Source organism: Poeciliopsis prolifica, unplaced genomic scaffold (genome assembly GCF_027474105.1).
Source record: "Poeciliopsis prolifica strain line A6 unplaced genomic scaffold, Auburn_PproV2 SCAFFOLD027, whole genome shotgun sequence".
In the NCBI taxonomy this organism is placed as follows: Eukaryota; Metazoa; Chordata; class Actinopteri; order Cyprinodontiformes; family Poeciliidae; genus Poeciliopsis; species Poeciliopsis prolifica.
The window spans coordinates 5,658,328-5,670,871 of record NW_026562402.1 but is presented as its reverse complement, the minus strand read 5'-3'; the positions used below and the strand labels follow the sequence as shown (position 1 = coordinate 5,670,871).

General features: G+C 35.6%; 2 protein-coding genes across 2 annotated transcripts in view; both read left to right on the top strand.

The window, feature by feature from the left end:
- cfap74 (cilia and flagella associated protein 74) overlaps positions 1–1,714 on the top strand; it is a 49,071-nt gene extending 47,357 nt beyond the window's left edge. Inside the window, exons 38-39 of the mRNA XM_055048383.1 lie at positions 136–270; positions 1,290–1,714. Of these exons, the coding sequence (XP_054904358.1) occupies positions 136–270; positions 1,290–1,394 (240 nt within the window). The 3' untranslated portion in view covers positions 1,395–1,714. The remainder of the gene's footprint in view (positions 1–135; positions 271–1,289) is intronic.
- A 4,440-nt stretch (positions 1,715–6,154) lies between these two features.
- The window catches only part of LOC129371672 (guanine nucleotide-binding protein G(I)/G(S)/G(T) subunit beta-1), a 33,044-nt gene continuing 26,654 nt past the window's right edge, over positions 6,155–12,544 (top strand). The window contains exon 1 of the mRNA XM_055048384.1: positions 6,155–6,541. The gene's annotated coding sequence lies outside the window, so the exon portion shown is untranslated. The remainder of the gene's footprint in view (positions 6,542–12,544) is intronic.

The window sequence follows — 12,544 nt, the reverse complement described above, 5'->3', positions numbered from 1 at the left end:
ACACGCCAAAGATCATTTACACGTGTTATGTTTCATCAGCTGCAGGGGAGAGACGTTTCTTCAAACGTTGCTGTGCAATGATGAGTAAAGGAGTTACTGCTGGTCTTCTTACTGGTACGCTATGTGTTTCTCCAGAGTGGTGAGTTTCACTGGGACGACCTGGGAGCTGTGCAGCAGCAGGGCTTTCAACTGGAGCCTGCTAAAGGCATCGTGGAGGCAGGAAGCAGCTGTTCTGTCACCATCACATGGACACCCCAAAGTACATACAAGGTGAGGCTCAGATCAATTGGCATAACTGGCTTCAACAGGAGAGGGATGCAATAATATTCAAATGCACACACACACACAAAAAAAAATAATTCTTTGGTTGCCAGTAATTTTTTTCATATAAACCTATTTTTCAAACTTAAAAAAAAAACACTTTTTTTTCTACAAATCTACCTCATTTGTTTTGCATAAAGCTGAAGGCTTACCACTCCCCTTTGGTAGTTAGGTTTGTGTTTCACGTAACAAAGTTACATTTTTAGGACATTCAAACAAAAAACTCTTTCAAGTTAGTGAAAAACAATCAAAAAGTCTCCGAATAAAAAAAGTAGAACATCCTTTATTGATCCCCAAGGGGAAATTGTTTATATACTGACAGCTACTCCATCCAAAGTGTTAAATATTTTTAAATACAACTATAACCATAAGCTATATAAGATTTATACAAAAAATATGTACATAAATGTGATATTGCAAGAAACTTAAATTTTGCTAAATATAAAATAAATATATTTATTAGGCTGAAGAGAGTTTGTTGCCGCATTCAAGAAAGAAAAATTGCTTTATTTGATGCAAACTGCTGTACATGAATAGGTAGACAGCAGGCGTGAACTGCTGCCTGGTAGTTTTATTCTGTCCCCTAGCCAAAAGAATACTTGTTGTTCCTAAAGAAATTGACTATAACTTCATATTTCATGTAAATACTTAAATATTGTTTGTAGTCATAAAACTTTGGGCCAATGAGTTTTACACAAAAACTCCACACAGGAAGATGGGTACAGAAGATTTCTTTGTCTGTTAAGTTTTAATGGTTTCTAGGGTCAAAATATTTTCTTTTCTCAGTCATTTACGTAATCATCCACACAATACAACGTGGTGTTAAGCAATATATGGACATTATTAAGTATAAGCAGATACTGTTTTATGTTAATTGAATAATCCCTGCCTATGGGTTACATAGAGAATTTCTATTCTGGCAGAAAATGTCTTGAATTTATGTGTTAATTATGTGATTATTATTTCAGCCCTTTGAGGTGGTCCGGGTGAGCGTCCCCCTCACTGTGAAGAGCGATGAGATCACAACTTACAAAGTGACGTTGATGGCTTTTGTCTCATCCACTACTGACTGACTCCCTTTGTGGTTAGCAAAAATGGTGCATTGCTTGGAGAGTCAAGAAACGAAAGATGCACAAAATAAGAAATTTATTATTGAAAAAAAAAACAGAAGTACTGTAAGGATTTGCTGTTGTGGTCATAAAAGTGCTGTCATATCAAAACTGAACCAAAAAAACTAAACAGTATGTGCAGAAAAAGTAATTTGAACTATTTTAGTTTCATAAATTCCTAACATGAGAACAGCTAAATCTGAAACTGTACCTCTGTTATAAAGCTTTTCATATAAAAATACTCTGAAGCTGTGTATGTCTAGTTTAAATGTATACAAAAAGAAATAAAGCATCTGAATGATGAGTGAATGCCATGCAAATGATTTCCTAGAATAATAGTTGGGAGAGCAAGAATTGACTGCAGTAAAGTACATCATGGAGTGGGAAAGAGAACTATCACTATGTTTTGACTCTGAAGTACAGCATGTGACTGTAGAAGTGATTTCCACCACTAGAGGGAGCTTATAGTACCAAAGGAACAGCTCTGCTAAAGACAAAATAAATCAAGTGTGTGGATAAATATACAATAAAAGTACAGGCGTTGTACGGATGAAGCCAGGAAGCCAAAATACATTTTGGAGAGTTTTTAGTTTAAATATCAGCAATTACTTTTGCTGATATAGATAGATAGATAGATAGATAGATAGATAGATAGATAGATAGATAGATAGATAGATAGATAGATAGATAGATAGATAGATAGATAGATAGATAGATAGATAGATAGATAGATAGATAGATAGATAGATAGATAGATAGATAGATAGATAGATAGATAGATCTATATATTTATAGATTTCTATATATATATAGATGGATCTATATATAGATATATACATATATTTATATTTGCATTAAATTCAGGTTTAAGTGATAAAAACAGAAAAGCATTGTCTGCCATCTGAAAACTTGTTCAAAAAGGTTGCTTTTAAGTTTATTTACTTGTGCAGCTGCAAGAGTGCATTCTTATGGCATGTAAAGCCAAAGTTGTGTATGAAAAATAGATAGTATTTATATTTCATTAATAAACAGAAACTTTAGAGAAAAATCTATATGGAAACACGGGCAACATGTAGGCTGTGCTGAAACATTAGGGGCTGGGTTGGGTTAGCCGCTTCAGGCTACTTTTAAAAATTTATCCACACTTTTTTTTTTTGCTTTTACTTTCAGTGGTGATGGACTTTCTCAGAAGTAAGTGGATCTACACTTGCATTATGCATAATGTTATGTGTGTGCTCTACATTTTAGGAACTCAAAAGCAGTTTTGAGTCACAATTACTGAAGTTCCTTATAAGCATGTAAAAAGAGTCTTAAAATAAACAATTGTACAGCAGCAGCTCATTCTTAGACTAAGTTTAGAAAAATCCACATCTTATTTCAGTGCAAATATTTAGAGTAGAAATAAATCCCATGTTTAGAAACACCGGTGCTGCAATTGTTATTATTCCAATGGGTTTAAATTGACAGAAGTATCTTAAGCTATTTTTAAAAATGCATATAATATGCCAGAAAGGTCTGTCTATGCTTAACTTCTCACAGGAGATGAGCAAAGATCAACTGTTGTGGTTGAAAAATATTCAGATATCTAACTCAATCTAGTTATTGTAAGAAATGTTTTTTTTTTTTTTTTTGTTTTTTTGTTTTTTGTTTTTTAATGCCTTGTGATCACTTTCTCACAAGATCAGTTATTCTGGTGACAATTGTAGTTCAATTGATAATATAAAGACAGAATGCTAAGCTAACATTTTGAAGATGTACATAGTGAACATCTCATGATAAAATAAATAGTTATCTTTCTTGTTGCACATGGCATATCAATGTGCTTTAAGGCTGTAATTAAACACAATTAAACATTTGCATTAAATGCAGGTTTAATTGGTGAAAAAAGAAAAGCATGAGATGTGAGTTGCTACTATTAAAAGCGTACTCTTTCTTGTTATTTACGATAACACAAATAATGTGTTTCCCTAGCACATCACTTTTAACATTTTAGTGAAGCTGCTTCTGAGAACCTCTTCGGACAATTGTTTGGTGGCTCAGTTTTTACAATCTTCCTAGGTCAGAAACGTGCTATATACGGATTGTACTCTGTCATTTCCTGTAATACATGCATGTTCTTTGTATTTGTCTCCGGGGTTATGAGGTGCCCAGCAGGTCTGGCAGAAACCTTAGCCCAGAATTTTTCAGAATTATATGTTACATTTATATCAAATCCTCTCTTACGAATCCTGAAAGCTCAACTTGTTTAATAAGGCCCTGCACATCTGAACAGCAGATGTCACTAATGCCTTGTAATGGACCAATAGGAGCTGACCTCTGTCTGAGATGCATGCAGTAAGCATTTATCAGAGATTGTTGGAGATTATAATAAATCAGATTACTGTATCCTAACCTGCCTATAAAAAGCAAGGTCATTAAGAGCTTAGCCTTGTGTAATGTTACTCGTTTTATGAAATCTATTAGATTATATGAGACGATATTTGTGTTGCTGTTTTGCCTCTCTTTTTTTTTTTTAATCTGATTTCTCCCCTGATCTCTTCCTAATACACTAAGATAGTGCTACTTATGCTGCACACTAAGGCTAACTAAGAAATGTAGCTCTGTAAACATGAATGTGTACAGAATTGTCTTAAAACACACACAGATGAGTCCCACTAGAAATCCACACTCAAACCTGTCTCTCCTCAACATTTCTTTATGTTTTTTATTACTATTATTATTTTAAAAATCTATGTTATGCACCACTGCAATTACACAGAACATCAAGCGATGGTACTCCTTTACATACCTCCAAAGGGACGCGTATATTTGCCTTTGTGTTGTTTTTCTTTTTCTTTTCTTTACACAAGTGTAAGTTCTTCTTTATGTTAACTCTTTCTTCTTTAAGGAGGTATCCCTATATGCCGGTAGAAGTCATTTCGACTGTTTGTATGTAAGAAAATTTCACTTTTCTGATAAAAACAGAAGTGACCCAAATATGCAAAATCATATTTTAAGAAACAGTATCAGTCCCTCTTTTTGGCATTATTCTTATTTAGTGTTATTCATGGAGTGCGCGAAGACAGATTTATCAGGAACATTCAAGAACATTGTTCTTACAAGCCGAGGCTGTTGCTGCTGCTCTCGTCCCCCATTGGACTGGACCCAAAGCACACTTTGTTGCCTCGGAGGACCACAAAGTGTTCCATGTCTCCAAGTAACGAGTTAACCCACTGAGCATTAGCTCCTCCTCTGAGCATGCTGCCTGGAGGAACTGGTAATAATGATTAAGTCCTCTCTGTGTTTCAGTGATGGCCCACCCACAGGACATGAATCCCCAGCGATTACTTCATCCAAAACAAAAGCACAGGAAACATTGATCTGTTAAATATAAAGACTGACACGGGTCATGTCAGATAAATACAATTCATAGGCACACTTATTTACATAACAGCTTATTCTGAGAGTGCGAATAATAAAAATGGATCAAAATGAAATAAAGTAAATGTGTGGGAATGTACTGTTGTAACAAATTAGAACGCAGCACTTTTATTTTTCCAAACTCCCTGAAAGCCTCTCCTGGCTGACAGCATGTGTGTGGGGAAAGCTGGCCCGTCTGCTTTGAATTTCAAATGAAAGTGCGCTGGTTTTTCTGAGGTAACAGTTCAGCGTACCGCAATTTTCATATCGCACGCAAAAAGTAACTTGCTGTCACGCACTCAATTAATTAAAATTCTAGTGTAAAATGTATTTTTATCTTCAAACATTTAGTGTGTCTGATTTTTTTTAATGTATTGATAAAAATAAGTATTTGAAAAGAAAGAAAACATAGTAGGTTTGGCACAAAATTGGTATTCCAAAATCTCCAAAACAACACAATGCCCACCCTGAAACATGATGGTGGTAGTAGCATCAATATCTGGAACAAGACTGTTTTTTATAGTGGATGCAAGGTAGACAGGGCAAATATTGAGTCTTTAACTCCTGTTGAAGACTGAATAAGCGATGAAATGAAAAAGTTGGTTTGGCAAAGCATTAGATGAAGGATGCATCAGTATGTTATTTTTAAAATCTATGTATTTATACAGGGCTGTTTACTTTTGTACTTTTTTGCTTTAATGTTTCTTGCTTGTTTGTAGCCTATTTAACTGTACAACATTTAGATTTATAAATAAAGTTGAAGTGAAATCAAATTGCAGCATTTTTGTTGTTGTTGCTGTTGTTGTTTTTCTCAGACTAAATGGTTTATTCTTGAGTTGAATTATACAGGATAAAAATATTTATCATTGTTACATTTTTTACAGCATATAAAAGGAGGTAACAATTTACCATTTTATAATCTTCCACCTTTTTATTCGTGCAGCAAATATGTTTCTGGGTTATTTGCAAAACTACCTCTTCATTTCTTGCTTTTATGTAGAACTTATACTCTTGATAATTAAGTGAAGTGGTTTTGTTGTTTTATAGTTGAGACTATCTTTAGAAACTGAAAATGTGGAACTTCTTGTTTGACAACCAGTTTTCAAACTTGCTTCCGTGTGTGTCTTCTAACCTAGCTATTTGCTGAATTTCAATCCGTATAAATAACATATTTATCGGTTTAAATCAATTTTTGTTTGTAAATGTAATTTTTTAAGTGTGTTTTTGTTACCCAAGATGGCAGTATTTGCTGATCTGTCGAAGTGGTCGCCGACCCTTCGCCGTACGTTGTGACGCTGCCGTGAACGTGGGGTTTCCCAGAGCTGAATGCAGGGTTACCGCGCCCATCTCTGCTGTTTGATGGCCGGAGGAAGAAGCGACTGAGATCCTGGCGTGAAGGAAGAAACAGAAGGGACGACGACGGTTGGGAAAGACAAGAAGGGACATTTGCAATAAGTTGGAATTTGCGTCGAACCCTTGGAACAAATACACGGGACTTTGACTCCTCTGTCTGGGTGAAAAACGCCTCGTCCCTGCGCCTCTGTGCCGGTGTGTCTCCCCCTTCAGCGGGTTAAAAAACTGGGTTCGGGGAGTGCCGTTCCTCGGAGGCTAAACTTGATAAATCTGAGCGCCTGGGCTGAGAGAGGAGAGACAACACTTAACTGTTTCCAGTCAATGTGATACAAACAACGGATACCTTCAACTGAAAGCGGGTAAGGACATGTATTGATACTTGTGTTTGCGCTTCAGGAAATGCATTAACTGTAGTTGGCTAGCCTTTCGAGCAGGGAAGATGAGCGAGAAGGGTTAAACTTGGCTCTATGGCTCCTCCGTTTAGTTAGCTGCCGTTAGCCTATCGTTGGCTAGTTATTGGTGCCAAGACTGTGGGTGGGGGTCACTGAAAGATAAACTTAACTCCTTGCTTCAAAGACGGTGCTAATCAACTTTAGCTGTTAAAAATATTAAATAAAGTAACTATTCTGCCAGTTGAATAAGAAGACCAGTGGAGTTTAGTTGGCACTAATTGCCAGGATATGTGTGGCAGTTCAGTTAGCTTAGCACCCCTCTAACGTCCGGATATCTCCCCTCTCATTAGCTTTCTCCACTGTACTAAATCAGCTTTTCGATATAATCTACAAGAATACTATTCTTTTTCTTGCTACAGTCAAGACATTTTAGTTATTTCAGTTATCACTAGCATTGTAGAGTTTGATTACTCTCAATTTTTCAACATTTTCCCCACAAATCTTCAGTGAATACCACCTTGTGAGCCAACACCTTAGGTTCTCATAGAACATTATTGCAAGCAGCATTGGCGTTATGAAAAAAAGTGGCTAATGTACGAGATTGCATAACTGTACCAAACACTAGAGTAGTTTGGATTCACTTTCACTCGCATAGGGCTTTCACAGCATCATGGATTCACAACGAAGGAAGTCTAAAAATGGCTACTTCGCCAGCAGTATCACTACCACCCCCACTATTCTGTATTCCGTCCATTGCAAGTTGCCGGCAATGGTCAGAAAATATATTTGTATGGTTTGATTGTTGATCTGGGTGCTTGTAGGTGTTACGAAAACAGCGGAGAGAACTCGATAATCGTGTCCTTATCGAAAAGGGGACAACTTTACCCATCGCTTAAGAATAATTTCTTGTTGAAATGAAATCAGGAGTGCATGCATTTCCAGCCGTGGACACGTTAAGCTTCAAACTGACTAGTTGATCGTGCGGTATTTACTTCACTGAATCGAAACTAAACCTATCCTGGGTTATGCCTGTTGTTTGTCACAGATTTATGTTCGCCCTCGGTTAACACAGATGTGTTGTGTGAAAACAAATTATTAGTTAACCGAGGGCTTGCTTCACATGCAGATGTCACTACACAGCTATAAGATCTCACTTAAAAATCACAACCACCGCTGTTCTGACCTGTTGGAGACGATAGCCATTTTACTTTTGTGTGTTTTCAGAGCAGTTTTAAGTTCGCCAACGTACCATTCGACCTTAATCTGAACTACTTCTTTAAATGATGGGAAAACAAGATTGCCTAATTGGATTTTGTCAATCTGTTTATCTTGATCACGGGTCTGTAGCAGGTGAGGTTGTTAGCAGCTCCGGTAATCATGCCCGGGTTGGGCCGCGCAGCCCCATACGGTTTTAAGACCTAGCCTTAAGAATGGGCACCACGATGTAGCATGGAGTCTCAGACATCTCAGAGGCGGACATCATAAGGGGTTTAGACCGAATAAACAGCACTGAATGTTTAAGTTCGGAGTCGGGTGTTTCGAAAGTGGGCTTAGCATCGAGTTGTCACAGGAAGCCACGCTGAGCGCCGAGGGAAAAAAATGCACTGAGCTTGCCGCTTTTACCAAGTTATTTACCGGTGACCGGATCCATCCAAAGAATATCCCTTGCCTACAGTAGATTACTAGTTGTTTGGGAAATAGTTAGTTTACCCCAAAGAGCTAGTCGCATTTACTGGTTCACAAAGATGAATTCATTTTGCCAGTGTGCCCCCTCCCTCCGCCTCCTCGAATGAATGGGTTCCTGTATTCAGGGCCCAAGCAGCTGCAATGAACAAGATGGCGTTCAAAGCCTTTTTCATCACCGCTTTTTCTCAGACAGAGAGGCAGCTGCCGAGCAGCGGATGGATTCAGGTTTGGCGTGCTACAGGCGTCTGATTTTTTTTCTTATTAGACAAACATACAAAATGTCTATTTAATAAATCATTTTTTTCTGCCGCTTGCTACATACTAGATATATGATAGCATAGGCGAATAATTCTTCAGTCACATCTTGACTGAATAAGAATTGAATGAAAACTTGTAACTAAAATAGATATTAGTATTCTAAATGCCCATTAATTAAATATTTTAACTGATATAAATTTTGACTTGCATATGACTATATATCTAGAAATGCAATCAATTGTTCTTGACTCTACTGTGAATTCAAGGGGAGGAAAAATGTATCAAATCACTCTTAAACTTGCTGAGTTTTGCTTTCAAGGAAAATAACTTTTCACCCTATTCCTATTTTCTCACCTGTTAATATACATTTATATGAAATTCACCCCTTTCTTAATCTCAAAGTTTAGCTATCTCACATGTAGGTTAAAATTACATATTTCAACAGATATTCATGTTAAATTTACTATTTTCTTGCTTCATCTTAAATCCCTAATTGTCCTGTGTCATGTTAAATATGGTTTATATTCTAGTTGTATTATTACATCTTATATTAAAATGTTAATCTGCCAGGTTCTATAACATCTGGTAATAGAACCTGTTGTGAATGTTTGGTCGGTTCAGTTCAAATTAGTTAGTGTGGCCTGAAAGTAACCCACAAATCAAACACTAAATACATCTGCTCTGCATCTGTGTTGTGTTATGTTGGGGCTCTGAGTTTACCATTCTTTAGAAGGAAAAAACATGCCTAGTTTTCCCATAAGTGTCATAGGTTTATGACCATGTGATTCTAACCAGATTAGATAACCTTTTTTTTTTTTTTTTTTTTTTTTTTATACAGTAAGGATCATCAGCTTGTCTGTTTTTATGTTTTAATCTGCAGATCATAGGATGTTAAGGGGATTACATTATTATTTTTTGACTTTTACCCATCAGGATTATGTGGCTTTGGAGTAGTAATAGTGCTGATTTTCTCTTCTCACTCACATAGTGCTTATTTTAATTTGTCTACTGTTAGAGGCAACAAAAAAAAAATTAAAAATTGCACCATCAGCTACCTAATGATTTAAACACAAACTATTTCACACATATGTAGGAGTTTTAATTACACATCTTATCCTTTTCCACTGTTAACATTGGAAATAGTGTAATGTATTTCAGGTATGTTTTGAAACTTCTCTGTTTGAAACCAAGCTCACTGTCACCGCCTGCTTCCCAGAGTATCATGTTTTTTTTATTTTCCTTTATGTATGCATTCACATTTGAAAACGTTTATTCCTAGACTTTGGAGGTAAACTTGCTTACTAATCATATCCTGTCATTCAGAAATTGGTCACTTCGCCTTTTTTTCTTGTGATTATTGTATAGAAACAGCTGTACATAAAAAAGACATGGTACATGTGATGTTTCCCTTCTATAATAATGGACATCAAATCAATGCATTTAAAGTCCCGTTTCAAAACTGCCTCACAGTTGTCGTGTGTTAATTTTATGTCAAAGCTATAATATACAAACTGGTTTAAAACCTGGTTTTGAAAATCATGTCAAACATTTCATGCTTCTTTGAAGTGGTCCTTGCTTGTTCATTACAAGAGAAGAATATTTTAATCATCTCACACCTGATGTGACTCCATAGTCACTCCGTTATATCATAGTAAAAGTGAAATTATGTTCTCCAAAAACTTAACAGTGAAAACATTTTCCGTAAAAGAACATTTTACCTTTTTTTTTTCTTAAGTGTACTTATTGACAGAGCTAACTACAAGCAAAGCTAGTCAATAAGACATGTTTCTTTATTCTAAACATACAAACTCTTAGACTATACTAACTTGACTTTAGTTTAGTATGTGCTAATAACATTTGATACTGAAACATAATTTTCCAAATATGAATATTCCATGTTTTCTTCCTCACTGATATCATTTTGGTTAGCTTCTGGTTAGAAAAGTTGCTTCACCAAAACTAGTTACCAGCATATTTTTTCTGACTTACAACAGTAACAAAATATATTTCAGCTGCTAATCTTTCTTTTGCCACAGAACTGTATTGTTTGTAGTTAAAAATTAATTTGAATGACATGTTCTAATTTTATTATCTTTGAATGTTTTTTTTTTTTTTCAACCATTTGTGCAGTTTGTAATTTTTGCTAAAACATGCAGGACAAGCTAGCTGTCGGGTTTTAAGAGCTTCAGCGTTAAAGAACATAATTAAGATTTGCAGAGCTCATACACGAAATGTATGTAATACAACACTAATATTTAGACCTATTTGTATCATGTAAAAACATGATTGATGCAGTTGAACTGAACTTCATGAACAAGATTATGGCCAAAACATTGTCATATTTTGAATAAGGTCAGCATATGCAACCGTTACTGATTTGTTTTTATTATTGGCTGTAGATTTTTTCCACAGAATGGCACAGGTGATTTTGTTACGTGCCCATACCTAATAAAACAAAAAAACATTTGTAATTTCTGCTTCACTCGCAGCATCATTTTAAAGCAAATCCAAGAATTTTCTAATTTGCCAAAACTGGACTGTCACGGTTTTGATGATTTTTTTTTTATTGGAAATACTTTCACTGAACTGTATGTATTATCCATTTCACAACTGCAATGCTCAAACAGTACCAGTTGCTGATGCTAACGCAGAAAGAAAGGGTTCTTTAGGCAAAGAAGTTGAGGTGTTCAAACTTTAGCCAATGCTTTCACTAAACTGTATGTATTATCCAGAAATTATTATCCTGGAGGTGTTCAAACTTTAGCCATGACTTCTTTTCTATTGTCAAAATGGCAGCTGGGAGACAGAAGAAAAAGTTTTAAATAAAAATTTGTTGTTTAAAGAAAATTAAATCTATGTAAGCTTCTAGGTTTCTGGATAAATACCATTTACCTCGGAGCTGTGAATGACATCACACCGACTTGACTGCATTCCAGTTAAAATAATTGAAGTTGGATTCCAAAATGGTGACACGCAAGTAACCATTGTTTGTATTCTTACAAATAAAGTATTTTAAGCTATTCTTTCCGCATTTAAACCCCGCTTTTAATTTAGTCAATTTATGTTTCAGGCTCTACATGCAGCAGTGATTTCAGTAGTAATCAGTAGTAATAGTAAACATATTTCCACAGCAGCTTATTATTGTTGACGCGAGGAGCTGTGAAGTAGGAGTTTGAAAATTTCCTGATTTTGCAAGTGGGAAATCTGACTTTTGGAGCAGAGGATATGCAGCTTATGTTTGCTGTTAACCTGAAGCATAAGAGTACAAACATTCCCAAAGCATATGATTATTAGGACTTGTAGTATTTTAGTATATTGTCTTGCTAAGTATTTGCATTATGCCCAATGTGTGTTGATTTCCTTTGTGCTAGTATTTTATTGTAATTAATTAATGAATTGTTAGTTTTTTTGAATTCCCCAAAATTAGCTTAGTGATTCAATTTTGTTTGATTTCTCTATCAGGAATAGAACAAATTTATAATTTATGACTAGAATAGTTTCTGTTGTTACAAAAGATCAAACAAGTTGACAGGAACTGTTATGTATGTTTTTTTTAATGTCGCACGAATACTTTGCTGATCTTTATAATATAAACAAACATTCTAAGGTGTTAAAATGTGTTCATTAAGCCAAACAGTGTATTTAAATACAAATATGCAATTTTTATAGTAAAAGGCAGGATTTAAGTAAAACTAGTAGAAAGGGGGAAAAAAAACTCAGTTTGTGTTTTAAGAACGCTGTGGGATTCTGTCCTTTAGAAAAGCTGGCCTTTGTCATCCTCCAATTAGATATGATGAAGCCAATGTGCTGGGATTTATTTTTAAACACTAGCAGTTCAAAATGTTATTATCTCCAGTAGAGAATAATAAATGACCTTTGCACTTGGCAGCATTTCTGGTCTCTCTTGCTTGTACAGATGGTACAATCATAAATGGCTAGATGAGCATTGGGGCAGAGGCCCTGTTCAGGTCTGGACCTCGCAATTGTAACCAGCGTAACAACAATGAACATGGCGTTAAATCAGTC